General features: G+C 39.9%; 2 protein-coding genes across 3 annotated transcripts; one reads left to right on the top strand and one right to left on the bottom strand.

Annotated features, from left to right (window-relative positions):
* The first annotated feature begins 273 nt into the window (after window positions 1–273).
* LIAS (lipoic acid synthetase) lies at window positions 274–4138 on the top strand. Its single transcript, XM_010283249.1, has 4 exons — window positions 274–427; window positions 2093–2163; window positions 2926–3037; window positions 3956–4138. Exons 1-4 carry the CDS (start codon window positions 274–276, stop codon window positions 4006–4008), a joined length of 390 nt encoding a protein of 129 aa, XP_010281551.1. The 3' UTR covers window positions 4009–4138.
* Window positions 4139–10198: 6060 nt separating this feature from the next.
* Window positions 10199–26245, bottom strand: UGDH (UDP-glucose 6-dehydrogenase). Of its 2 annotated transcripts, XM_010283247.1 has the most exons (11): window positions 26082–26245; window positions 23659–23760; window positions 22071–22271; window positions 21791–21988; window positions 21147–21294; window positions 19867–19961; window positions 15574–15704; window positions 14718–14851; window positions 13469–13560; window positions 13273–13383; window positions 10199–10504 (listed from the first exon to the last, which is right to left on the bottom strand). In XM_010283247.1, the coding sequence occupies exons 1-11, from the start codon at window positions 26241–26243 to the stop codon at window positions 10394–10396; spliced, it is 1485 nt and encodes a 494-aa protein (XP_010281549.1). In that variant the 5' UTR covers window positions 26244–26245; the 3' UTR covers window positions 10199–10393. The 2 variants fall into 2 exon arrangements, with proteins under 2 accessions (XP_010281549.1, XP_010281550.1); XM_010283248.1 differs by lacking the exon at window positions 22071–22271 and having other exon boundaries at window positions 26082–26243.
* Between the last annotated feature and the right edge of the window lie 404 nt (window positions 26246–26649).

Raw genomic sequence — 26649 nt, 5'->3', positions numbered from 1 at the left:
AGGCCGCCCTCTCAGCCCCAGCCACGCCGGGGGAGCCGCGGCCGGGCGGGGGCCAGGGAGGGCCGACTTCGGTCATCCAGCCAGCGCGAAATTGGGGCGTATCCCACCGCTCGTGTTGCTTTGGGGCATTTTCCGCCCGTGCCAAACTACACCGCTGAAACCTCCAAGTTGCGGTTTTCACTGTGTAGAAACTAGCAGAACGCGCCATCCTTGGCATCTCGTAACTCCTGTGCACCCTTTCATGCGTTTTTTTTTCCCCCTTGTACCGAAAATATGAAAAGGAAGGTCCGTGATCCCCGAGCCAACTTTGAGCAATCCATACGTGTCCTGAAGCATGCTAAAGAGGTCCAGCCTAGCGTCATTTCTAAAACCTCCATTATGTTGGGGCTAGGCGAGACAGATGAACAAGTATATTCCACAATGAAATGTAAGTTGGTGTTGAAATAGATGCCAAAATTCGCAGGTATGAATTTTATTCTGTTGGAAAACAGTTGTAAGCATCTTTTCCTCTACTTGCAAATCGGTTTGCTGGTGCAGGAAATGTTTTCTAAGCTTTATGGAAAAAATAAAAAAGTTGGGTTAAAAAAGATTGAACTTCTGAAATATTTTGCCTTCGTATGGCTTTCGGATTCAATTTGACAGGCAGATCCACCTCCTGTTGATTTCAATGGAAATTATAACTATCTTTGTGTGACTGTATCAACATTTTTATCTTTGCAATACTTAAATAATGGGCTTGCAACATAGTTGCCTTAATCATGCATTCCTTTTTTAGAAATAGAAGACCTGATTGTTTAAAATATTCTATTTTAGCTTACTTAGATGCAAAAAAAGTTATTATGCTTGGAGCATGTTCTTATGTTTTCATGTAAATGTATTTTTGAGAGAATTTCACAGTGGTAAGTGAATGCAATGCCCTCGTAAGAAGAAATTCATAAATCCTATGGCATTTCTCCCATATCCTGTAGGAATGTCTACCTGGGACTTCATTTTGTGTACAAAATTTAGAATGCAGTGATATAGTCTGTATTTTCTGCAGCTGTCCCACAATCCAGACCAGAATTACAGTTCCTGGTTTTTCCCATTCTTCCTGCTCAGCATTTTCTCGCCACAGAAATATGAAATGTCAGATCTGGTGCTATTTGTTTTCAGGCCACTTTCATGGATGTATTTGGAGCCATACTGTTACCCATCACATTCATTCAGTTACTCTGATTTTGTTCTCCTTCCATCCTCTGGGTACGAGTTAGAGAACATGTAAATGTGCCAATATTGAACCAGTTTCTTTACAGAACCATATCAATCTAAACAGAGATGCCAGGGTAACAGTGAGTGTCATGCTGTAGTCAAAACAGTCTTTTTTTCCTATTTGACATGGGGCAACCAGCCCCAAGTAGCCAGAAAATATATGGAGATGTTAGTGCAAAATCCGATTCCTCAGCCATCCTTTTGTTCAGAACACCTCGCTAGCTGCCGCAAACATAATTCTTCAGGCTAGCTGACTATCAGGCATCTGGATTTCCCTCTTTACGTGGACTACCTGAACTCATGTGCTGTATATTGATTCTAGTATATACTCAAATTTTAGCAAAGTTTATGAGATTCTGTAGGCATCAAAACTAACATACATCCTAAGTGTGTAAAACTGGCAAAAGATGTTGGCAATTTCCCCTGATTTATAGCTGTTTAGAACTGTTTGCATCTTTTCAGCATGAATTCTCCTGAAACAGTGGAGAAGTGCCAAGTGTACGTGCACGCATCCATTTTTTACCACAGAATCAGTCAAATGAAGGCTCTGACCTAAAGACACAATGAAAAACAGTAAGATGAAAAAGACAAGAGCATGTCATCTCTGCAGTGAGGCCCATGACTGCTATTCCCTCTAGCTTTAAACATGCAGCAGCATGGAGCTCACAGTGAGGTACATGGCTACTGCTCATGGAGGTTGCATGTTCCCTTTGCTGGAGAGCAGAATGTAACCCCCACAGGGTGCTGTGGAGTGACCTTTGTCCAGACTTGGAAGGAGGGTGTTTTCTAGCTGCTGACAATTCCTTGTGATCCTTCTGCCACTAACAGAATTTTGTTTTTACAGTATTGCGGGAAGCAGATGTAGATTGCTTGACCCTAGGACAGTACATGCAACCAACAAAACGTCACCTAAAGGTAAAAATGCCTTTAATTTACAGGCAGTATTGCTGTGGTCTGTACCTTGCACAGTCAAGTTTCCTCTTTCAAAATTGAGGCTTGATATGCATCCTTACCTTAACTGCAGATGCTGGGAAAAATTTCCTTCCTTGCTTAACCTGATCTTCATCTGTTATGGACTCTTCGCTAAAAATGACCTCAGCCATCTAATCCCTTCCATCTTCTGCAGGCTTCCCGTGGCTACTTTCTGCTAGTAGCTGGGGAGGCAGCTGAAGCTGAGGCATGATTCTGGAAAACAAGTGTTTCGGTGTACGTCTCAAACATAATGGCTCAAGCCAGCTCGCCTTCACTATCTCATAGGCTCTTCCTTCAGCTGGGGAAATTACCATTTTCTCCTTCTTTAATCAGGCCAGAGCTTGAATCTCTGTTACTATGTTTCACTGAGAGAACTGTTAGTGAAGAGATTTGTAGGACTATTGTATTTTTTTTTACTAACTTGGACAAAAACAGGTTTGCTCGAAAGGACCCTTCAAAAACAGAGTAAAGAAAATGATAAAGCAACCACCAGAAATTAAATTCTAAACTTCTCAGCTAAATATGAAAAGCAAAAAAGCTTTTGGTAGAAAGCAGAGAGGAAATTCAGTTTGTGACTTCACTGGTGAAAGTTTTGGAGTGTAAAATATTGAACTTGCAATATAACACTGTTTCATTTCACTACATGCTAGCTATAGCCATGTCCTTTGCATTAATACCTGATCAAAATGAATTCTTTTCACTCAGGTTGAAGAGTACATAACTCCCGAAAAATTTAAGTACTGGGAAAAAGTAGGAAATGATCTTGGATTCCATTACACTGCTAGCGGGCCTTTAGTGCGCTCCTCCTATAAAGCAGGTAAATTACTGAAAAGCATTAGATTCTTTAGCACATAACATTTTAGTTTATGAAGTTAAAATGGTGAAGTAATAACGCAACAAAGCTCACCTTAGCTCAAGGACACCTAATATAGTAATCTTTTTTTTTAAATGATTTACACGTACTATCGTCTGTAGGTCATCTAAATGCGTGAGTATGACGGTAGCTGGTATTGGTACAATGGCTGTGCTGCTTAAGCTAATTCTTTGCCAAACCTAGTTTGTACTATACTTAACACGTGAGGCAGCATAAAGGGTACCCAACTTTCAAGTTTTCCCACCTCTTTCATTCTGTCTCTTGGATGCTTCAGTGTTTAATGGGGGCCTTACTTGTGTGTGATGCAATTTTGTTGCTTTAGGCAGAATTTATTTACCATGTCTTAGAAATAGACACCGTACTTTTTCTGACACAGCACTTGGTATCAAGTAGCAGCTGATATTAATGGGACTGTTGTGTACGTCCAACATCCTGTTTTTTCCTAAGGACAGAGCAGAGAAGACTCATCTGGGGCACTTTGCTTCTCAGGTTGTTTTAATCCCAGCTCAAATGAGATTAGAGCAGGTTTCACTGATGCTTTATGAAATAGGAATTAATTTTTAATTAAATCATTTCACCTTTGCCTGTTGGAAAACACAAAGAAGCAGAGCTATTTCATAAAATTGGGCATGAGGAAAATCAGGATTGTGGGAGTGGAAGGGTTGGTTGTTGGGTTTTGGGGGTTTTTTACATCCCCATTTTACACTGAAAGTCTGTTGTGTGGAGTTGAATTACTACAAAAAAACTGGTGAGAACAATTGTAGAATAGAATACTCGCATTGAATAAGAATGTGTATTGTTTTGCTTTATTTCATTGAAATACCTATAAATCATTTTGGTGCTTTTTTGCCTTTTAATTAGGTGAATTCTTCTTGAAGAACTTAGTAGAAAAAAGAAAGACAAAAGCCATCTGAAAATGAGAGCGAACCTATTTAAAGCAGCCAGTTTTAAGGATCCCTTTTTCAGTGCATAATTATACTGAGTTCCAGAAATGCAGAAGTCCAGATGGTGGATGTATGAATAAATTTACTATCTTTCCAGAACACTTTTTTCTCACCAAAACATTTCACATTATTTTACCTCATTCCTCCGGGCAAGGTTACAACTACATAGTACTTCTCATGTTCAGCAAAAAGTCAGAAGATAGAACTGATTTTGAAAGAGTGATGGAACTGAGATGGAAGAAATGTAAGCTGGGAAAAAAAAAAATCAAGACAGATTTAAGTAAACAGGTTTTATACTACCATCGCTATTGCTGCAGTTAATGCTTGTGAAGATGCTAACAGTAATTTGAAAGGTACTGGTATTTTGGTGTATCTTACCATTGTGTAACACAAGCTTGCAGGGGCTCTGGGAACTAGAGGACTTCTAAAGAAAAATTGTGCACATGACGAAGGACCGTATTAGGGCTCTCTTGAACCACACCAGAGAAAGTATCAGTAGTGCTCCTTCAAGGGACGGTATCTCTTACCTACATCTTAAGAAAATGAGCTATACCATTCTGATAGCTGATGCCTTTCAGGTGCTTGCATGTCTCCAACTGTGAGCCTCGGTAAACACAACATATCAAGTTGAAAACAACAAGAGGCCTTTCTATCAGGACGATTAACCTTGTATAGATACCATATAATTTAAATCATACGGAAAAATTTGAGTTGCCATTAACAGCATAAATAGAGCCACCCTTAGTTTGGGTGTACAACTGTACCAAACCCTGCTGAGTTGCTCAGGTGCTTCTTCAGTATCGGGTATGTAGAACTACTGCTGTTCTGTACTGTGCTGCTACTCCATAGGTATTGTCTTATCATTAAAAGAAAGTTAAAAAGCCAGTCTGAGGGTGCGGTGGTTGTGCTTGATTGGTCTGGTTACCTGCCCCCTTAAGACATGGTCTGGCTGTTAAGTCTGAATGCAGAGAAGTGAATTTCATCACGGATGAAGTGTGAAATCCATTACATACCCTACTAAGCTCAAGCAGAAACAAAAGCATGGCTTATGGTATAATGGCAGCTGTAAATTCTTCTATTTACAGTCAGGATAGTTCAAAGTGCATCTCTCCCTAATAATTCTCAGTTGTCCACTATGGACCTTAGATACCATTTTTGACCTGGCTTCAGCTGTATCTTCATGAAGGTATTTGGGAAACATGCCAGGAATTCATTATCTGGTCCCAAACTCTCATCATCAGGTAATCCTAAGGCTGGCTATAGTACTTTTCTGTAGAAAACTACTGTAGTCTACATGAAAGAGTGCACCTTTTGCCCACCCCCTACTCAGCAAGATGTTGGAAGGCAGGCAGCTAGTTAGGAAGTTAATATCTAGGAGAAACTTGGTATTGTCATGAACAACAAAAATCAGCTTATACCACTGAGGCCAGTGATGCACAATTGACACTTCACAAAATGAAGTATGAAGTATAGCATTGTTAAAGCATTATGAAGACAAATAGCCTTAAGCTAGGAGGAGTGTACTAATTAAACAGTGTAATGGAAGTGTAAATTAGGGGAGGAGAAGTCTGATCCATGAGGAACAGAGGGGAAGAACAGAAACAGAAGTCTTAATAGCTGTACTTTGTAAAGGCAGAGAGAAAGGCAAGGCTTTTTTTTAATTTAAAAAAAATTGTAAAGTAATAATAAATTTTAAAACTTAAATAAAAAAAAAATAACCTGACCACTAGTCTTAGAAAGACCAGGCATACTTTGAGCCAAAAATGCCCTGCTTCAGCTGAAGCACACTAAATACTAGAGCAGTGGAAGGTTGTCAAGTATGGTAGAGAAATTCAATGCTGCCTCCACAGCAGCAGGCAGGGAGGGGTGCAACATTAACTCCTGGATACCCTCACCATTTAACAGCTGCCAGCCTTTATTAGAGATCCTACTATATTTAAATAATGGCTTTGACTTGCCTACAGAGTAGATTTAACAATGTTACTGTAGCTTTTGCCAAGTTGCTGCTCTTTCAGCATATCAACACCAGAAATAGGGAAAAAGGAATTCTGAGCCATACAGCTATTACCAAACTGGAACAAGACAACATTGTGCAGTAATTATCTACGACTTCTTTACAGTGAGAGAAATAATTCCTCTGGAAGCACAGTCCAATGTTGTTTCATGTTAGAATTCTCTATGAATTGCTGCTGGGTGGTTTGGAAGATGATCTCACACTTTTACACAACTGTCTGCCAGCTGGTAGCAAGTTTCAGAAGCTACACGAGCCGTTTTCTAACTGCATGTTTTGCTGCGGTTTCTAAGGAAAGCAGTCACATTTTGACTTCATAGATGGGAGGGGTGCTTTGTTTTTAAAAGCATTTGAGGACAAGTTCTTTTCCTAGTTAAGAAATCCTGCTTTTACAACCATCTTCCTTCCCTATTGCCCATTCAGGTACCAAAGTCTCACAGAACACCTGGTTATAAATTCAGCACAGGTTTCACGACTATCTCAGTTTTCTTTCTGATGAAGTTTCATGTTTAGTGACATTTTCTTCTTGTATGTCAATCACTTCGTTCTGTCAGTTTGTTTCACAAAGCAGCCATAAAATATTTTAAGAAACAATCTTCCTTGCAATCGGGAAAACATCAAAGAATTTTGGGAATATGATTTCAAGTTGATACAGACACTTTAAAAGAATGAATAGTCTTTCTAGCATCATTACACCAACCTAATCTACTACACTCTGTGAAGCATAATTAAATGTTATGCAGCTGACTAGAAAACTGCTACATCTCCCAGTGATTTCAAGTCTTTAGGTTAAATCAAAGCCAAAGTGTTCATTTAAGAACAGTTTTAAGTTTTTCTCCTACTTGATCAATAATTAATATTGGTATCCCCTTCATTTAAAAAGAAAATGTCAAGTATTTGCACTCCTTTGCTACAAGATCTGGCAACTTATTGCAGATGTTCAACTTGCGATAGGACTTCTCAGCTTGGAATAGAAAAAACAAGTAATGAAAACTGACTCCAGTATTCCTAAAGCAATCATAGATAACCCATTATGCCTTCCTGCACTGTTTTACAATTAATTTCAAACTTTAGCTGTTGAGCAAGATCTATAGCACTACTATAAATTCTAGACCAACAGAATATCCTCAAGTGATAGAAGTGTAAGCTTGTTGGCCAGTACAAAATCCCACCACTAACTGCTCCTATACTAACCAGTCTTGGTCAAAACTGTGTTTGTTTTATTCACTTGCAATTCTCTGGGCTATCATATGCCTGGAACCAGAGTAGTTCTAGCTGCACAAAGGGTTGAACACATGCGCAAAAGAAAAACGGTACATCTTGCCTGGCATTTACAATTTGTCTATGCACATCTTGGGTAAGACTTAATTTATACAGTCTGCATCATACTATTCATAGTCTTGTATTAAAGCTGGATTTGCTTCAGATGTTGTATTCACATTTTGTGCAGTGAAAAGCAGTGTTACTGTGGGATTGCATTTTATTAAGAACCCCATAAAAAGAATTTCAAAGCACAGTAGTCCACTACTCCTATTACACAACTCTCATCAAGAATCACATGCTGTAAAATCCCGTAGACAAAGACTCAACAGTGTTAAAACCCATCTCTTACATGCACGGCTCAAGCCTTCAGAGCAGGAATGCAAGTCATCTCTAATTCTTATTTCCCTGGCAACTGTACTCTGAAGATGATGGGTTATGATTCACAGTGCTGTAAAAGCTTCTGAAGCCTGCTCTTTTTGTCTTGCAGTAAGGTTCTCTCGCATATGTGCAAGGTAAGTACTTCAGTATCCTGAAGGCATGCTCTACCAGCTGTCTCGACTGGATTCATCCCACAGTTCTAGTGTCCCACTAAAAGAATGCAGTCACCAAGAAACTAAATAAGCTGACTCTCCAAGAAAGCAAGGGAAATGCCAGTACCAGTTTTACCCCATGTTGCTCTTTTGAAAGGATCTGCTGCTCTTTCCTAAGAAAGGGGAGTTAAGAGTGATTCCACTATAATGAACTTGCCCATTCTTTATTATCTTTATGATTAAGCTGCAAATAACTATCCAGGCTTTGACTGAGTCTGCAGGAGAACCAGGGTAGGAATAGGGGTATAGCACCTAGTTCCCTCTCTGTGGGACAGCATGTGAAAAGCCACTGGAAGCCTCACAAACACTGGCCAGCCTTACAGCTCTTGCACATTCCTAACAAGAACAACGCTTCATGCAAGAGTTTAATGGTTCATCTGTCTACTTCAAACTGATGAGGACAGGTGCCATACAGAGGCACTGCTATTACAGCTGTGTGCAAGTTTGAGAAGCATCCTGATTTTCTTGAAGCCTCTACTCACCCTCCCCGTTAAGGGAAGCCCTGAAGTAGCACTGTGCTACCCTGAACATAGTTCAGGACAAGAGATCTTGGAGCACAACTTGTCAGTACCCTCTTAATCCCTAAGGCAAAATGACCAGCTTGCCCTTTCAGGTGCTATGGGGGCAGAGGTAGTCAAGAGAATGCCTACCTGCAAAGACAGGGTGATTACCAGTTGGATTACAATGCTTACAAATACCACAACTGTGGCTGTCCCTGCTGTGTAGGCACTGTATGAAAGCAGCACAACTGAATCAGGAAGAGGAGATGCTGTGATGAAAAGATGACAGTTTGATTTTAAGCCCCCGTAATTCCCACTCACTTTGAGTGGCTTCTGATGCACTCCTCACAGAAGAATCTTATGATAGGACAAAAAGCCTGAGGCATATTTGCCCAAAGTGCTGAGTGATCACTGCATACAAGTCCCTCTGTGGAAGCCATTAACCTGCAGAATCTGAAAACATCTGGTTCAAGGATACAGCTATTTCAGTCAGATAACACTGTCTTGTATTGTCTACCCGAATTGTTATACAAGTTCCTCAAATCTTCAAGTATCTGTCCTAAAGCTTAAGTTGTATCTACATTTCTGTGAGTAAATAGCTATGATATAGCACTCATTACCAAGACAACACTGATCTTCTGCTGTTTAAACTATTGATACAGCATGCTTGAAAGCAAACCTGTTGAATAAATTCAGAAGGTACTATATGGCCAGTTAGAGGAGAATTCTCTAACATCCCAACACTATTATTATTCAACTAAGACATCTATGTCTTCTAGTCCGAAACTTGTTCATGGTCATCCTTCTCTAGCCTCCCCTCCATTTCACAACCCCATGCAATAAGCCAAACACAAGCTGTCATCTCAAGGATTTTAATAGCACTGGCCAATTGAGAATAATAAAAACAAGTAGAAATAAAGTAATAGTAAAGGCAAAAATATCAAGATAACATAGGAAGTATTCATTCCTGCTAATTAAATGAGGTAGCAAGCTGACTAACTCATGGGGCTGAATTTTTATTTTTAATAATTTCTTAACAGCAGAGAATAATTTTTGCAGATTCATTAAGAAAGCTGCTTTCAGATGAAGTATGTAAGCAGAAAGGAAGGAAAAGATAACTATCAGGTAGCTTTGAGGCCAATATTTGCTTTCTACTTGGACTGACACCAAATTAAGGTAATTCTGCTTAAATTCAATGTTCAAACAAGCAGAATGCCCCTCTGCTGAAGTTGGGTTGTATTGCTGTAACTTAAGAAAAACTTGCCCCAGGAATCTGATTAGATCAACAATTTATGTGGCTGCACATGGAATGTAGGCAAGACAACCAAAGAATCAAAAGTGAAGATCTGCCAGTGGATCTGTTTATAGCTGCTAGTCCACTGTCATTAATTACATGATAGATGCCTGCAGGACTATCTGGCCTCACAACACATGCAGTTTAGACTGCAACAGTGCCAACTGATCCCAACCAGAATCGCGGTATTATTGTTGCAGTCAGCTCTATTTTAGGGATCAATACAAATCCCACCAAATTCACTTAGAACTTATCTTTTGACTTCAATGCCAGTTAGAGCAAGCATGTAACTGGGCAAAGAATTACCCCAAAAGAAAATGAAAAATTGGCAAGACCAAAGTTCCTGATCACTGTCCATAACTGGACTAAGATACTCTATTTCTTTTGCTTTCATATAACTTGAAACATTTAAAGTGCAGTTTAGGAACATTTCTGGAGCAGAAATCTGCAGTTTGAAGGTAACTTTTCCACTTAAAAGATGATTCATTATTAAAAACAGGTTTGTACCATCTTCAGTAACCAAAAAAATTGCTATAAAAATAGAGATTTGAAAATAGACTGAATTCACATGTACCAGGTACCATTTCTAGTGTAAAATTGGTTTAGTTTATGAAAAATATCTTTCCTTAAAAAAGCATAGGCATACAGTTATTATCACTAAGAAGGTCCACAGAATTCCTTCAGTACCTATTAAACATTATACTCTAGGCTTTTTGACAGGTGGGTCCTGCAGGCTGAACTTAGGAATCTCACATGAAGAGGCAAAAGGAATTCTTTTGGCTGACACCTTCTTCCCAATTGTCTCGATCTGAAAGAGAAAACACATTTAACAAGTGAGTGCAGCAAGCTATACAAACTAAATCCAGGACCATGACTATGTTTCACGAACACTATAATAATATAAGCCACAAAGCACAGTGTGCCCAGGGACAGTTTCTGGGATTGGAGTTGCAAAGAGTTGTGGTGTAGGGTTTTTTTTGTTTGGTTGTTGTTGTTTAAAAAAAAACAACAAACAACAAACAGCCTTTCACAGGTCCCTGCTTTGCCTATTTACAGCTGCCATCTCATGTGCCTCAGCTTCCCTAGGACTATGTACAACAAGTGTCATAAAATGTTCTGGGTATTCACAAAATGGGGGTTCGGCCTCGTTTGTCTAAAAATTTGTACCAAATAAACTAGGATAGAAACAGCTTTTTCCCCTCCTTGATGGAGTGGGTTGGTTTTGAAACACTACAACTCTGAATTGCTAAAGGCAGCCAACTAAGTAAGAGAAAGCATGTAACAAACCAAACACATATAAGCCAGGTACTGCAAAATTCAAAGAGTGAGACAGATTCCTCCTATTTCTAGGTCAGACTAATGTAAATCACTAAGGACAGAACTTGTAGAGCACAAAACACTAACTATCAAAACAGTTCAGACACCCAGTAAATAAGGAGAGCTGTAGCTTTCCTCCTAAGCAGTGCAGGTCCGATGCAAAGCACCAAAATACTTCCAACTATTTTAAATGTAACATGAATTTTATTAATATATTCTAGACAGACATCAGAGTTAACTATGAAAGTTGTTTCAACAGTCATGTGAGCTGTATGTACCATATTTGCCCATAACAGCTTCAATTGTCTGGTTAAATCAATTTATACAAGCCTGTTCACAAACAGTGTAAACTATGTGTAGTTTAAGCAGGGGAAAAATATCAAGAGAGAAAGCCTATAGCCATTATGCAAGTAATCAGAATATCCAGGAGTACGCAGAATGAAACACAACCAAAACATCCATCTGGTCTGGCTTGTAGGTTTTGTTCTGGTTGTGTCCGAGATGCTTCTATCAGATTATTTGGGGATTTGGTGATTTTAGTATTAGTCAAATTCTGTCTATGCTAGAAGTGCTTCAAGCCTTTCAAATCAAGGCTTACCCTGCTTTCCCCACTTGAGACTCGAGCAGATTTTGTCTCAAATCAGAAATTACTTTACTTAGAATTACAGAGCTTCACATTTGTATTTCCTGAATTAAGCTTCCACTGTGGAAACAGGCTATAAACACACCCATCATTTCAAGTGAAGTTTTTTAAACTCCAATTTGAGGAAAAAAATTAAATTAAAACAGCTCAAATTCATAGATTGGATTGTATATGATGGAAATGCTATTGGCATCAGGCTGTCTATGCAATAGCTTTTAACAAGAGCAGTTAAAAAGACTGGGACCTAAAAAGTGAAATATTGGGGTTGTCCATTTAAGATAAAATCCTTTTTATTATTTTATGCAGAGAATATAGGTCAGTTGTTGAATGCCTTTGTAATTATATTCTAGATGAAAAATCTGGATTATAAACCTGGATGGCAAACTCACAAATTGGTTAAAAATTCAATTAGAATTTCTTAGAAAAGTCACCCAAGAGCTATGAAACAAAGGTACAGTCTCTGATTTTGAAAGTCTTTAAAGCCACTGACTTCAGAAGAGAAGCTCCTAGGAGAAATATCACACTGGTTATAATTTGATATATCATTTGCTGTAAGCTTAGCAAAGCATTTTGCTAAGAAGTTAAGCGTTTGCTTCTGGGCCCTCTCTTTGGTGTAAACAAACACCACTGTTTTCTGGTTGACATTAATCCATCACAAAGGACTAATCAATCATCTCTTCCAGTCTCCCATGTAACACTTGAGCATTTCACTGGCTAATCTTCAGATAAACGCATTGTATGCAAAGATGTATCTCCAATGTCAGCCAGCCTTGTTGTACAGACCTCGTGGAGAAGAGTCCCAAACTTCTCTTAATAGTCTGTCCAAGTGGAGGACCTCACTGGCCGATAAATATTTTTTACCGGCATTACACTTCATCTGGCTTTAAGTCTCATGCCTTAGGTAAACCTGCTTATGTCTTTTGTAAAGAGCAAAAAGTGTGTTTACAGCTTACACTTACTTCTGAAGGAAGCATGTTTTGCTATCCTGTTACTGTCAGTTTTAAATGCTGCTTTTTTTGTTTGGTGGTATTAAAACAAGTTGCCAGGTAGGGGCTGTGGCACAGGTTATAACATACACCAAATGCTAAGCTCAGCCCTTCCGCTGGGTGGTAGCAGCAAAGACTGCAGGACTTGAGGAAACAGTGAAGGGAGTAGTTTTGCAGTCAAATACCCTGATGATTACCCAGAATGAATTTAGGAGAGATGTAAAAAACTGCTAAATCTCAGTCTCATAACTCTGCATGACTTCCCTGGTCCAAAGAAGGGCAGACCAGCATTCAGATGTTAGGTTTACAGTTGGACTTGATGACCTTCAAGGTCTTTTCCAGCCTAAATGGTTCTATGATTCTAATGCATGCTTTATACTGCTGAATGTTGATGGCATAGTCTGATGTAGCTTAGATTTTAACAGAACATCAGTCTATGAAAATAGTAAGGTAATGGAGGAAGACAGCACTAGTGAAGAGACTTAAGTATAGGCAGGTTTAGTTTTAAATCCTCACCTGAAAAGTTTTTTTTTTTTTTTGCTTGCTATTTAGTCATTGCAGAGGGAGAACGCAAGAGGGAAGAGAGCAGAAGGAAAGAAACATAAGCAGCAGCAGCATCCAGCTGATTACCTGGAAGCCAATAACTTGTAGCTCATTGTGAAGATCATCTAGAACTCTCCTACCATCAAAGATAAATGCAGGCTTCAGCATCTTCTTATGAATACGTTCATAATCCAACTCCTGTAAAGGGCAATTAAAGCAGACAGAATAAAGTAGCAGCATAACACTCCCCTTTTCTTTAGTTTAAACTGAAGATAACATTTACCTTAAACATGTCCCATTCAGTGCAAATTACAAGAGCATGAGCTCCATCACAGGCTTCATAGGGATCTTTACTGATAGTGACCAACCGAGACACTATAACAGAAGGAAAGTAAAGTTTTATACTTCACACATCTGGTGCACTCCTGGCAAATGAGTATCCTTCCTTGCTCTATACAAACAAGGAGTTTCAAGTCACTTGCCTAGAGATGTTTTCTATCAAGATATTTGTCACTTCAATTTCACTTTTTAAATGAAAGCAGTTTGTACCTGGCATCTGAATAGAGTCCAAGCACTTAAATGTTTGAAGTTAACCATTCAAATTTGATTTGAAGTCAAGAGTATCTCTAGAATTATAAGTTACTATGGAGTATTCAAATGCCAGCTCTCACAAAGGTCATTGCCTGTACAATAGCAGCACATCACAGTTCCTATTTAACACTTGGTTCACACTAGAGAAGATACACATGAGTCACTAAGGGCAGCCTTCCTCCTTCAACTGCCTCAGCAGCTGCCTAAAGGCAACCTTCCCACTCCCCTCTACTTCAAGGGCAAATCAGATAATGTACAGTCTTTGCTCTTCTTCGTCAAAGCTCATTTTCCTCCATTCTCTTCACCTCTAGAAGCCTGATCTATCCTTCTCCCACTTCCACCCATCATCTCCATTCTCCCCCTCCGCATTAAAAAAAGAAAACAAAAATCCCAAATACCCTCTGCTTCTCTTAAAGAAATTTCTAGTTGTAGATTATTACTTCGACGTTTTCTTGAATTTAAAGGAACAAATTAATATGCAATTGATATAGAGGAAATAGAGAATGCTCTACAGTGAATTTCAGAACTATTTATTTATTTCTACTTTAGATATGTAAGCAAAAACTAAGGCAAGATAGGACTCATAACACAAAGGAGCTGACAAAAACACTAGTCTCTCCTACTTCTGGACATTCTTCTATTCTTCTTTCTCTTCCTTTTAATTATGCAGAGAGAAAATTTATTGCATGTATTCAAATTAATATTGATCAAAAGAAAAATAGTAAAAATTAGCATTTATCTATAAAAGCTAAGGGGGGAGGGGGAAGAGTTCCAGTAATCCTCTGAGCTATGACAGTCTTCTAGTAAGTGTAACCAACAGCACACACCATTGCCATGGTGAAAATGTGAAAATGAATTTATAGTAGTTAAACAGATCTTGTGTATTGTGAGAATAGGGTGGGGAGGGAAGGAGGAATAAAGTTTTACATGGGCATTCTTACCTTGGTTGTCTTCTGAGACACCTGGATGTGAGAGATCCAAGATGATTTGTTCCTTAGGTACTTTAGGATCATAGATATGGAGCTTTGCTCCTTCATCCATTAAATACTTGCTAATGTAGATACTGGATGATTCTCTAGGGAAGTGAATGAATCAGTTAAAGAACCAGGTGGCATGCTGTAAGTACCAGAAGTCTTGAAGTGTCATGACAGGCAATGCCAGATCTTTTACACCAGTTTTACACTAAACATCTTCATGGTAATCCATGCCAGCAGCAAACTTGAAATCTTAAGGGACACCACTGAGAGCAATATGAAAACCAAGTTTACATCTCTTTTGCTGAATCATGCAAGGGAGATACCAAGCCCCGGGACTCCTATTTACCATAATTAACAAGGTATCAAGCTTATCAGTTTTCCCCACAAACTGTAGTCAGAGAGTTGTATCAAGTTTAAGCTTTAGAGAAAAACAGAATTAACCACATTTAGGAAACAAAGCTGAAACTTTGGCTTCATATAGCAATTTAAACCAGCTGTAAAAAAAACAACGTTTACATTCTTTTCTGTGGAGAATGGAGGGATTCCATCAAAAATCTACCTTTGCTTATGCAAGTTAATAAGGACCAGAGCTATCTGCTCCAGCTTCTGAATGATTCAGGTATGTTGTAGAGGCCAAGAATCAATTGTCTCATCCATTTAAGAAAGACTAATCCTTGTTACAATGCAAGTCAGTCACAAGAGGTTAAGGGTCCCATATCTGATCTATTTTTATTAATGCAATTCAGCTAGCGGGGTTTAGCTGCGCAGCTGGTCACAGCTGTAGGGAATCCACATTAGTAAACTGAATTTGCTTTCTTACCTTGTGTCCCCAGTATCCTTTTTGAATGCAAACCCTAAAATAGCAATCTTCTTATCAGTGACAGTATTGAACAAGCTGTCAATAATGCGGGAAGCAAATCTTCTTCTCTGATAATCATTCATGTCTATTACCTGAAATTATATAAAACATGACGGTACAGGAGGGACCCATTTTAAACTGTAAACAGATTCTATTAACAGTCAAGCGAAGCTACCCACATGTAAGTTTAATAGAGGCTTAAAGAGAAAGCTAAATATTTTTACTCAGTATAAGTAATCCAAATATAAATGTAGGTAATTTACCAAATTCTGAGACAAATCCTATTTTAATCAGTGACTGATATACACACATACCATCATGCATTATCTAGTTCAAAGGCTAGGACTTTTTCAGATTGCCTTAGGCAGAAACATGGAAAGCAATTTCAGTGTTAGAGTACTTGATGTCACATAGACATTCCATTGCCAGACCTACACTTCCTTACACACCATGTACAACAACTGTAAGAACATTTTTAGCCTTTTTAATCCACACTAACAGATTTCAATACACAAAAGTAACATGGTTAAATCAGATCTAAGTGCCTCAGTTTTGTTATTACATGAAAGTGGGTTCACTTCACTCAGATTGTTCCTGTACTTTCCACCAGCCTGCTTCATACTTTTATCTCTAGCCCTTAACACACAGAGGGCACTGGTTCTCCCACCTAGTCAGAGTTCAACATGCACTGGAAAGAACTACATTTCCCTCTTGGTTTTGAGACTTTCAACCCAAATCAAGAATTAACAAAAGCAGTCTATGAAACATAAGGTATAAACTATACAGTAGAAGGATATTGGTGAACAAACTTTACTTGAGGAAAAAAAAATAAGAGCAGTGAGATTTATGCATTCAACAAGGTGGTGATGGGGAACAAAGGTAACAGATGACAGGATAAGATGGACATATTTCTTTCTGGAGGTAGGTTTTAAAATAATGAAGATTTCAAAACTAGAGTGCCCTGTGCTGTCTGAAGGCCAGGGAGAATAAAAGTTAGGATTCTGGGGCTGCTCTGGTCAGCATATCCTCCAGAATTTGCATCCTGTCCTTAGACTGGTCTGAGGTCTCCCATGGGCATGCATTTTGATGAGCTGCTGACAGTGCCGTGCTCAGGCCACAAAGAAGGTCTTCACCCAGTTGCTTATCCAGGTGCACATGTGTGTTACATGGCTTTACCAGTGTGGGGTGGGGCAGACAGACCTCTGCAAGATGACAGGGCTCTGAGGAAACAGAAGGTGCAGGCAAGGGGTGGCACTACATGAGCATAACACTTTACCTTATCCTAACTCTGGAGTAACTATTCTTATTAAGGCGTGGACAAATCAGGTAGTAAGTCACATGTAAACACTGCAAAGAATTGCTCTTAAAACAGAGTAAGAGAGCATAAAAGCATTAAAAGGACTTTTGTATTGGGTTTGTGTGGCAAGGTTTTGGTAGCAGGAGGGCTGCAGGGGTGGCTTCTGTGAGAAGCTGCTAGAAGCTTCCCCTGTGTCTGACAGAGCCAGTGCCAGCCGACTCCAAGATGGCCGAGCCCATCAGTGATGGTGGTAGCACCACTGGGATAACATAGTTAGGAAGAGGAAAAAACACAAACCACCTGTGCAATTACAGCTTGAGAGAGGAGTGACAATATGAGAGAAAACTCTGCAGACACCAAGGTCAGTGAAAGAGGAAGGGGAAGAGGTGCTCCAGGCACCAGAGCAGAGATTCTCCTGCAGCCTGTGGTGAAGACCATGGTGAGGCAGGCTGTCCCCCTGCAGCCCATGGAGCTCCATGGTGGAGCAGATCTCCATCTGCAGCCTGTGGAGGACCCCACGCTGGAGCAGGTGGAAGCCTGAAAGAGGCGGTGACCACATGGCAAGCCCATGCTGGAGCAGGCTCCTGGCAGGACATGTGGCCCCATGAGGAACAGGTTTGCTGGCAGGACTAGTGACCCCATGGGGGACCCACGCTGGAGCAGTCTGTTCCTGAAGGACGGCACCCTGTGGAAGGGACCCAGGCTGGAGCAGTTTGTGAAGAACTACAGCCCGTGGGAAGGAACGTTGGAGAACTTAGTGGAGGATGGTGTCCTGTGGGAAGGACCCCACACTGGAGCAGGGGAAGAAAGCGAGGAGTCCTCCCCCTGAGGAAGGAGGAGCAGCAAAGACAATGTGTGATGAACTGACCACAAGCCCCTTTCCCTGTCCCCCTGTGCTGCTTGAGTGGCGAGGAGGTAGAGAAAAAGTCAGGAGTGAAATTGAACCTGGGAAGAAGGGAGGGGCGGCGGGAAGGTGTTTTAAGATTTGCATTGTCTCTCATTATGCTGCTCTGATTTGATTTATAATAAACTAAATTAATTTGATCAAGTTGAGTCTGTTTTGCCTGTGACAGTAACTGCTGACTGATCTCTTCCTGTCCTTATCTTGACCTATGAGCCTTTTGTTGTATTTTCTCTCCCCTGCCCAGCTGAGGAGAGGAGTGACAGAGCAGCTTTGGTGGGCACCTGGCATCCAGCCACGGTCAACCCACCACAACTTTAAACTAGTTTACATTAACAATGCAACTTTTTAGGCTTTTGTTAAATAAAAAACACACCTCCACACAGAGCAAACTAAGTGTTCTTATGCCTTTGGGTTGCCAAGATACCAAGTAGATTGCATCTTGAGAAGGACCCTTGTGATCTCAAAGGACAGAGCCAAACCAATTTGTCCCTGTCAAGACAGTATTATTTTTTTCTTATTCATCAGATTGTCAGTGGGGTAACATGGTTAGTTCCTGCAGCTCCAGAGATTGTTGTCTGCCTACATCTTATACTGAGTAAAAGCAGCAGTTCTTGAAGCATGTTTCAGAACACAGGGCTCCTTCTCTTTCGTACTGTGCCAATGCATCCAAGTCCTACACTGAACCAAACTTCTCCTGGATGCTTGTGCAAGGTTCATGTAGTACATTAGTGTCTCTTCACCGATGGGACTGCAAGCCTCTCCACTATGGACTAGACTATCCTAATGAAGTATATTAAGGAAATTGTCAATCTGAACCCCTTCAGAGGCAGACAGCATAAACCCCATGTCTTCCTTGTCCCAAACAACTCATGTAAGAGAGTTGCAAGCAAGTAACTAGGCTGCTGACTAGCCCCTGGCTGGAGGTTAAACTCTGAACAGGATGCAGAAAGCCACTGGACATCACAGATAATATAAGAAGCTGACAAAAGTCACAGATAGCATTGTGAGAGATCGCTGAGTTCTACAAGCAGTTATGGGGGAATTATGAGCGAGATCCAGTCAAGCTTCAGACAATTAGAAAGGAGATTTAGGGACCTTTTGGGGAATAGAACCTTGCAAAGCCAACAGAGCCTAAGTAACTCCCGTCAACAGTACCACATGGCCATGATGACCTGGGTAATAGTATGAGAAATACTGGACATCAGGATGGATGTGGCACAATTGACCAATGATGAAAAGTAATTATGGGCATGTTGTTCATTTGGCAGGCAGACTGGGATAGAGGAAAGCGAGGAGAAAAAAGGCTAGCAAAAGGAAGATTGAAAAAAAACCATGAAAGCTGCTAATAAGGTAGGTAAATCATGTGCATGGTATTCTGGGGGCATCTGCTAGGCAGCCTTGTATTTGATCGCCACAGCCTAAATCAGGACAATAAGCTAAAGCTGTTCTTTTGACCATACCACATATGTCAAAGCTGCTTCCTCAGTCAGGACTGGGAAGAGGGGTGAAGTGCTTTCACCGGTTTATAGGGAAACACTTTCTAGTACAGACTGAGCATTCTGGTATTGCTGCATTGATGCTAGGGCTGAGAGCATCCACATCTTCCCAACCATTCCTAATATTAACCAGGGAACAGCAGCAACCATACTTATTTAAAAGAATAGCAAGTTCTGCTAAGTTCTTTCAGAAAAGGAACTGTAAAAGTAGACCCTGAAGAAAAGATCATAAGCTCTGATATAGTGGACAGAGATAACCAAGAGCAAGAGGAAGACAGAAGTCCAGACATGCTTGTACTTCACATTTTCTACTGCTACTTCTAGACAACTTCCCAATCCATTTGATCCATACAACTTAATTCACCCCAAAAAAGCCTAAGCACCCACAAGTATCAAATGGCAGTGTCAGGCTGAGGGCCCTAAAATGTAAAGATGATCAACATTAAGGTATCTGTTCCTTAAAGCTGAAACACAGGTTATATGTGGGCAATGCTCAAAAGCTCTGTGCCTGAAAGCTGAATGCTGAAGAAAAACCAACCCCTCAAAAAAATTTGTACCTGTTGCCAGTAGCGGGCTACTTCAGGTAAGTTCAGTGCCTCACAGAGGTACACTAAATTCAGGACATCCTTCTGAAAACAGCTACCTCCAAACCCTGAAAGAGAAAATGGTTATTGTACAGGTGACTAAGGTACTATTCTAGCCAATCTTTGGAATCAAGTAGTTTTTTTGCAATCATTAACACAGTCAGCGTAATTTTTCCCAGTATTTCACTGCTAGCAAATGAAAACCTTAAGAATTTCTCAAAATACAACTCCTGGACCTACTTAACTGTCAGTTACAGAAGCCTTAAAATTGCTTCAAGTCCCACTGGAGTCAATGGAAGTTTTAACCCAGTCTCAGGGAAACATAGGATAAGATAGCCCCTAGGTTTTTTTATCATCACAAGTGGTTGGACAAGCACCTGGGTTTGCTCTTCCCCCTTACCTAGAGATTTAGATTAATATTTCTCAGAACAAGTATTCTAAGATTAGGTTCTTTCCTCCCCCACCCCAAATGGGTCTCTCAGCATTGCCAAGAACCAAAGATCACCACAGACGACTGAGAACTGAAGCAATTAATAGAGGGATCCTTGACCCTTAGAACTTTGCTCAGCAGCATCCCAGAAGCAACATATTGTAGAAGGAATTGTAATAACCTAATAGGAATTTTGGTAATGAATTTGCTACCTACTTTTCACTCTAGGAGATGTTATATTTAATAAGGTTATTTTAAAGTCACACTTTCTCTTTCCAGCATGAAAACTGTAGCCATACAGATAGACTTTAGTCTTGTTCCATAAGTTTGAAAGTTTATTGTGCTGACCACCACTTCATCACATCTTACTCTCTAGTAAACCTAAACAGCTGAATTCGTCCTACAAATTAGAAGTTGCCATCACACATTCTGACCTAGAGGCATCCCCTTCCTCAGGCCACTGGCAGCAACTCACAAACAAAATTGCAGCAGTTACAATTGGGAAGACATCTATCTCAGAGAACACTATCATCAGTGATGCTTCATAAAAGTAAAGTTGCAGCTTTTCCTTCCAGTGTCCATGCAGGATAAACCTTGCACTCTGAACTCTCAGGTTTCAGATTTCCAGGGTCTAGAGCAACCTCAGTCCTAGACATTTTACCAGAAAAACTGATTTATGCTAGTACTCTACAGTAATTTTTTTTTTTTTAACACACTCATGCTGTAGAAGATTTTAGACTATCAGATCACTTACTAGTAGACCTATTGCACTATTAATCAGAAGCCCAGAAGAAAAAAAAAAAGGCGGGAAATTTTCATTTACCAACACTGGCTTTGAGAAACTTATTTCCAATTCTTTGGTCTGTTCCAATAGCTCTTGCTACTTCTTCAACATCTGCTCCTGTAGCTTCACACAGAGCGCTGATTGAGTTAATGCTGCTGATTCTTTGGGCAAGGAATGCATTAGCTGCCTGTAAATAAAAACCATAGTAAAGAGAACTTGATTTTTCCAGAAACTGAGATGCCCACAGACCAAAGGGAGTTACTACTGGAAGGATTACTTTAGTATCTATGTAACACTGTTGAGATACAAAATGGTAACATAACCAGTTAATACATAAATGCCAGTTAATGGGATCTAAGCAAAATAATGTAATAAGTAACTTGCAGAGTTTGAACCATTTTATGATGGTAACCAGCTTCTGCAGCACTGGAAGTTTACTCTTAGTAATAAATAACACAGCAATAACAGTGAGAAAAAGACTTCATGGAAAGTTCATATCATCTATTAGATCTCAGCTGAGATAACTGGAAAAGATTAATATCCTTTGACATACATATTGGGCCCTCCCAATCTCATCTGCCCTTCCTAGCTGCATCACCCGGTGTCAGTGAACTTCTGCTTCTGAACTTTGTCTCACTTACACACTTTGCTCATTGCAGACAACAATGGTCAGTAACACTAACCAGTTTAGAAAGTTCTGATGACCAGGTATTGGTGGTGAGGATTTTTTCTTTGGGCACCCAGTGCTCATAAACAGCACAAAGAGCACGGACAGCTTTCTGTCCCTCTGGAGAATCATCTCCACCAATAAGCACTCTGTCTGGGTTCTTCAGGTCCTTGATGGCTGTTCCTTCTGCAAGGAACTCTGGGTTAGACAGCACCTACAGGCACAGAAATAAAGGACAGATAAAAGCCAAAAGCAACAACCGGCCTTTAAATAGACAACTCAAAGATTACACTTACCTGCAAATCCAAGTTCGGCTTAGTATTAGCATCAAATATTCGACGAATGCTCTCTGCAGCACGTACTGGAACTGTGCTTTTCTCAGTGACAATTTTATAGCCATTTGAATTTTGTACAATTCGTCTAGCACAAGCTTCAATGTATTTCAGATCAGCTGCTCGGCCTTTTCCCATCCCATAGGTCTTTGTTGGTGTGTTAACCTAGTTACAAATACATGGAGGGAGAAGAAATGTTATAGATCTCTTAATACAAGAGGTACTAACAAGGTGAAACTGTTACAAATGACAGACATTTTCCTTCCCAGAGTCCAGCTTGCTTCTACCCCAGAATTATTTTAGTTACCATATCAGATGAATGGCTGTTAGCTTTCTCAATTACCCATTTTGTCTTCTAAAGAAAGCTCACTGGCCTCTATTCAAATAGAATTTAAGCAAGAACAATTCATAGCAGCTCTGCAAACTTCAGTGAAAGTTAGTCCTTATTCTGGAAACACTAGTAATTTCTTCATTATTACAGCCAGCCACCTTTTGTTTCCTGGCCCACATTAGAAGTGCAAAAATTCATGTAAAAATCTTGCAGCTAGCGAGGCAGTTACAGTTTAAACCCACTTTGCAGTGAAACCTAAGCGTAGAGCTGCTGAAAATTGCTGTGGTGAAGTACACAGAAAAGGCAACATAAGGGAAAACACATCAGTTAGATTAGACAGAGGGTCCTTTTCATTACAAACTGAAAGAAGAAAATGGCAACAACATGTAAAAGACAATAGCATGTTTCAAGCCAAGGACAGGTGGCAATATATAGGCTTGTATTAGTGGCAGTCATCCAGCCAAACAGCATTCATTTTAGCCTTAATGAATGGAGAAAGGTACTATCAGAAATAGAGCTCTGTATTGAGGTGTCCTAACAAAGAGGAGTTCTCAAGAAAAGAGGACTTAAGTAACAAAAAACCCACCAAAACTTAACTGTGGCCTAGGAAGATGAATAGCAATCAGCTCTTTTGGATTTTGCATTAGGAACAACCTTCTAGACTACAAAAGGTCACACTGTTTATGTTTGACTGGATCCTCTTCCTAGTGGTGTCAATAGTGTAGAAATATTCAAGCTAGAAAACATTAAAGCCAGCTGGCCCCTCTTCTACTAATACAACTTTTAAAAAGCTTCTTGAAATAAGTCATCTTTGTAACCCAACAATCAGTATATGACTTTGCATCCCCATCTAGGAACCATATCAGTATTCTTAAAGTCTCATACATTTCAGTAGTACACTGCAATGTCAGATCTGCTTTAAGACCCCATACATCTAACCAAGCTAAACATCAACATTATAATTTGGACTTAGAGTCTGTTCATTTGTGAAACATTCTACTGGCTATAAGAAACAGATAAAATAAAATAAAAAGCTTATTTAACACTTTTCCCACAGCACACAGAAGTACAAGGAGAAAACTGTGACACAGTGACATGACATTGCTAACTGAATCTATATGACAAAACAAAGACCTCTTCCTAACATAAGAGCAACATTATGACTTGATAAGAAAAAAAAAAAGACAAATACACACAACCACCTTCTCCCCCTAAACTTACAGAAATAAATACAAGATCAGCTTCTCTAATGGCATCATCAATACTGGTGGAAAAGAAGAGGTTTCTTCCTCGACAGGATTCTACCACTTCTTTTAACCCTGGCTGAAAAAAAGCAAGAAAAAAAAACAGTTAAGGTTAATGCAGTTCAAAGAACAGAAAACTGCATACCCAAACAAACAGCCTATCATTTCAGGTACAGAAAGACTTCACACACACACACCCCCCATGTGGCATGTTTTCAGTATGCCAAATGTAAAGAACAGACGTAAAGCTTCTGTAAATTTACATAGTGAAAAAAAATAAAGCCCTTTCTTATTCAAAACACTCAAAATGCTGTCTCAAAACTTTCAGACACACTAAATTGTTATTTGCACAGCCAGATTTTAGGCTGCAGTTGTTCTTACACTCAGTTCTACTACCATGAGCAACAATTAAAGAAATACCTGTAGAGTGATGTTAAGTAGGTTCAAGACGTGAAGTCTTACAATATTCCCTAGGCTGCAAACAAAAGAGGTGGTCCCAACTCTCCTGTTCTCTCAGCTACATGTTCCATGGTCTCCCCAACATCAGATCTAGAACTGATCCAGCACAAATCCTATCCCCGGCCAAAGAAGTCTTCCACCAAATTAGCAAGCGCTGATCCAGTGAAAGAAAGGCAGAGACACAGAGTAGATAAACGAGCACACTCCTTTTGGCAATCACTCATCTTTGGGCCAAATTAAACTTATCATGGCACCATACCTGCAGCATGGAAGAATCACAGACACAATTCCCTTCCCTTAACACCTCCACTCAGACAAGAGTAATAGGAGGCCATGTACATGAGCAATCCTCCATGTCAGAATGGTCTACAAAATTAGTTAACTAAGATATAGTTGTCAAAGAACAAAAGAAGCCTTTACTTTTTGATTGAAAAATAAGTAATACACTGTAATGTGGCAATCACATCTCCAACTTGAGAGATGCTCATCATGACATGAGATATTTAAGTAAGTGCCAGAAAGGCAAAGATTCACTGGAGGGAGAGAGAGGAAAATGAGGCAGAAGCTTTCTTACAAAAGACACTTCTGCTGTCTCACTTTGTACCAAATACCTTCTTAAAAGGAAAACAAAGGTCAGTCCAGGCAGAATAACATGCATTACAACCCACCAAATGTTCCAACTATGGTCCTACTGGAATGTAAATAGAAAGGTAGCCCACTAGACAATTTCTGACACTGGAAAGAAAAAACCCAAAACAAAAAAATTCAGAAAAACCTCACCGTGCAATGACTCAATTTTACAACTATCTGAACTAATTCTTGGCAGTTTTTGTACATTCTTTGTAAGCAAAGGACACCATTCCAGGAAACAGATGTTGCGAGTTTGTGGGTTTTGGTTTTTTTTTTAACATGCCAAGACTAGCTCTACTTTTAACTCATTCAGTCTAAGCGTTTATAGAAAACAAAAGACTTGCTTTCATGATCTTTATTCATGTCTCACCTAACTAATCTGAGCATTATACACATTTTCCTTTGAATATGTATGACAAAGGAGGTCTATTCATCTTCACTTAAAAGAGCACAGTATAGGTTTGATTTTAAGAGGGGAAAAAACCCCTACACTAGTGTTACAGCACAAACAGGATTCAGAATATAAGACATAGCAAAAGAGTAACTGTTAGTATCAGCAACATGCCTTGTCTTTGGGAGTCAAGTGAAGATAAGTTTTCACTCCCATTAAAGAAAAGAAAGAACTCAAACCTATAAAAACTGTATCTTGTGAAAGAATGAAGAAACCTATTCTTAAAGGGTGAAAAAGAATGAAAAATAACAAGTGCTAAGAGAATCAAAATAGAAAAATGCTTTATATATTTTTAAATGAAAGTCATTCTGTAATGAAGTGACAGTGAGATACATTTTAAAAATATTTTTTACCTGGCCTAGTGTTCCCAGGCCAGATTGGAGGTTTATGGTACAAGTGAATCAGGAACCTTACCGTTCCCATCTTACAACATGGTTTAGATGGGCAGCACAGATTGGATTTTGGCAGTATTCAGAATGGGAATAAAGCTTACTGCCCAATATTACACATTCATATTGTACTGCAACACAGCAGATAATAGCTATAACTAAGAGGACTATGTTATGATTAAATCAGGTCTTGAAAGAAAGTCAGCATGATTTAGCACAATTCACTATAGATAATATCACATTTTTCCTTATTAGGCCCTTCATATATAAGCTTTAAATACCTGCCTGCACCAGACATATTGAATTATTTCAAAAAACTTGTTTAGCAGTAGTGACAAGCAGCTGTTCCAGAATACTCTTTTTGAAGGATATCACCGTGCTATGAAGTGGGCCATGTGGAAATGCCATGTGGTGGGAGGGAAGCAAATGCAACACTGGCTGGAAGAAGAGACAACAGCAAGACAAGTTTACCTCATAGATTGGGAGTGTATCTGAATTCCAGGCATTGATTCTGGCCTCGTTGACATCCACAACAGTAACTTTGATACTGGGACACATCTGTGCAATAACACTACAGGTTGGCCCACCAACATAACCAGCACCAATACAGCAAATCTTCTTAATTTCAAACATGATTGCTCTACCAAGGGGGGGGGGGGAAGAAGAATCAGGAGTTATAAATTAAAATACTGGCCAACAATTCAAGGAAAGAAGAGAGAATTAACGACTTGAGATTTTATTATGCTGCCACAAAGAGAAACATTTTCTTACAGCTGATCTCTTGAAATGAACTGCAATTCCTCCCTCCCGCCCAGGAAGGCGAGCCTGCCCTCGCCAGGAGCACCAGCACACACCGACCATTGAGGAAGCACTTTCTGTGGTCGCTTTGAAGCCTGCCAGCGTAAATACCACCCCCTTAGGCCGAGGAACTGCTGATGCCACGATAAGTAAGAGGCACGAGCAGAGACCACTGCTGCAGGCAGCGCACAGCGGGCAGGACGGCCGCAGCCCCACGGCGGGCAGAGCCATGCCAGGCCGC

The sequence above is a fragment of the Phaethon lepturus genome, unplaced genomic scaffold (assembly GCF_000687285.1).
Source record: "Phaethon lepturus isolate BGI_N335 unplaced genomic scaffold, ASM68728v1 scaffold11693, whole genome shotgun sequence".
Lineage (NCBI taxonomy): Eukaryota > Metazoa > Chordata > Aves > Phaethontiformes > Phaethontidae > Phaethon > Phaethon lepturus.
Note: the sequence above shows the minus strand (reverse complement) of the source record. Positions and strands in the feature narration are given on the sequence as shown.

Coding starts and splice junctions, on each gene's coding strand:
- LIAS (XM_010283249.1), top strand. CDS start 274: ATGAAAAGGAAGGTCCGTGATCCCCGAGCCAACTTTGAGCAATCCATA. Junction 2,164..2,925: donor CAACAAAACGTCACCTAAAG/GTAAAAATGCCT, acceptor CTTTTCACTCAG/GTTGAAGAGTACATAACTCC. Junction 3,038..3,955: donor GCGCTCCTCCTATAAAGCAG/GTAAATTACTGA, acceptor CCTTTTAATTAG/GTGAATTCTTCTTGAAGAAC.
- UGDH (XM_010283247.1), bottom strand. CDS start 26,243: ATGTTTGAAATTAAGAAGATTTGCTGTATTGGTGCTGGTTATGTTGGT. Junction 21,295..21,790: donor CATCAGAACTTTCTAAACTG/GTTAGTGTTACT, acceptor TTTTATTTACAG/GCAGCTAATGCATTCCTTGC. Junction 19,962..21,146: donor GTTTCTCAAAGCCAGTGTTG/GTAAATGAAAAT, acceptor TTTCTCTTTCAG/GGTTTGGAGGTAGCTGTTTT.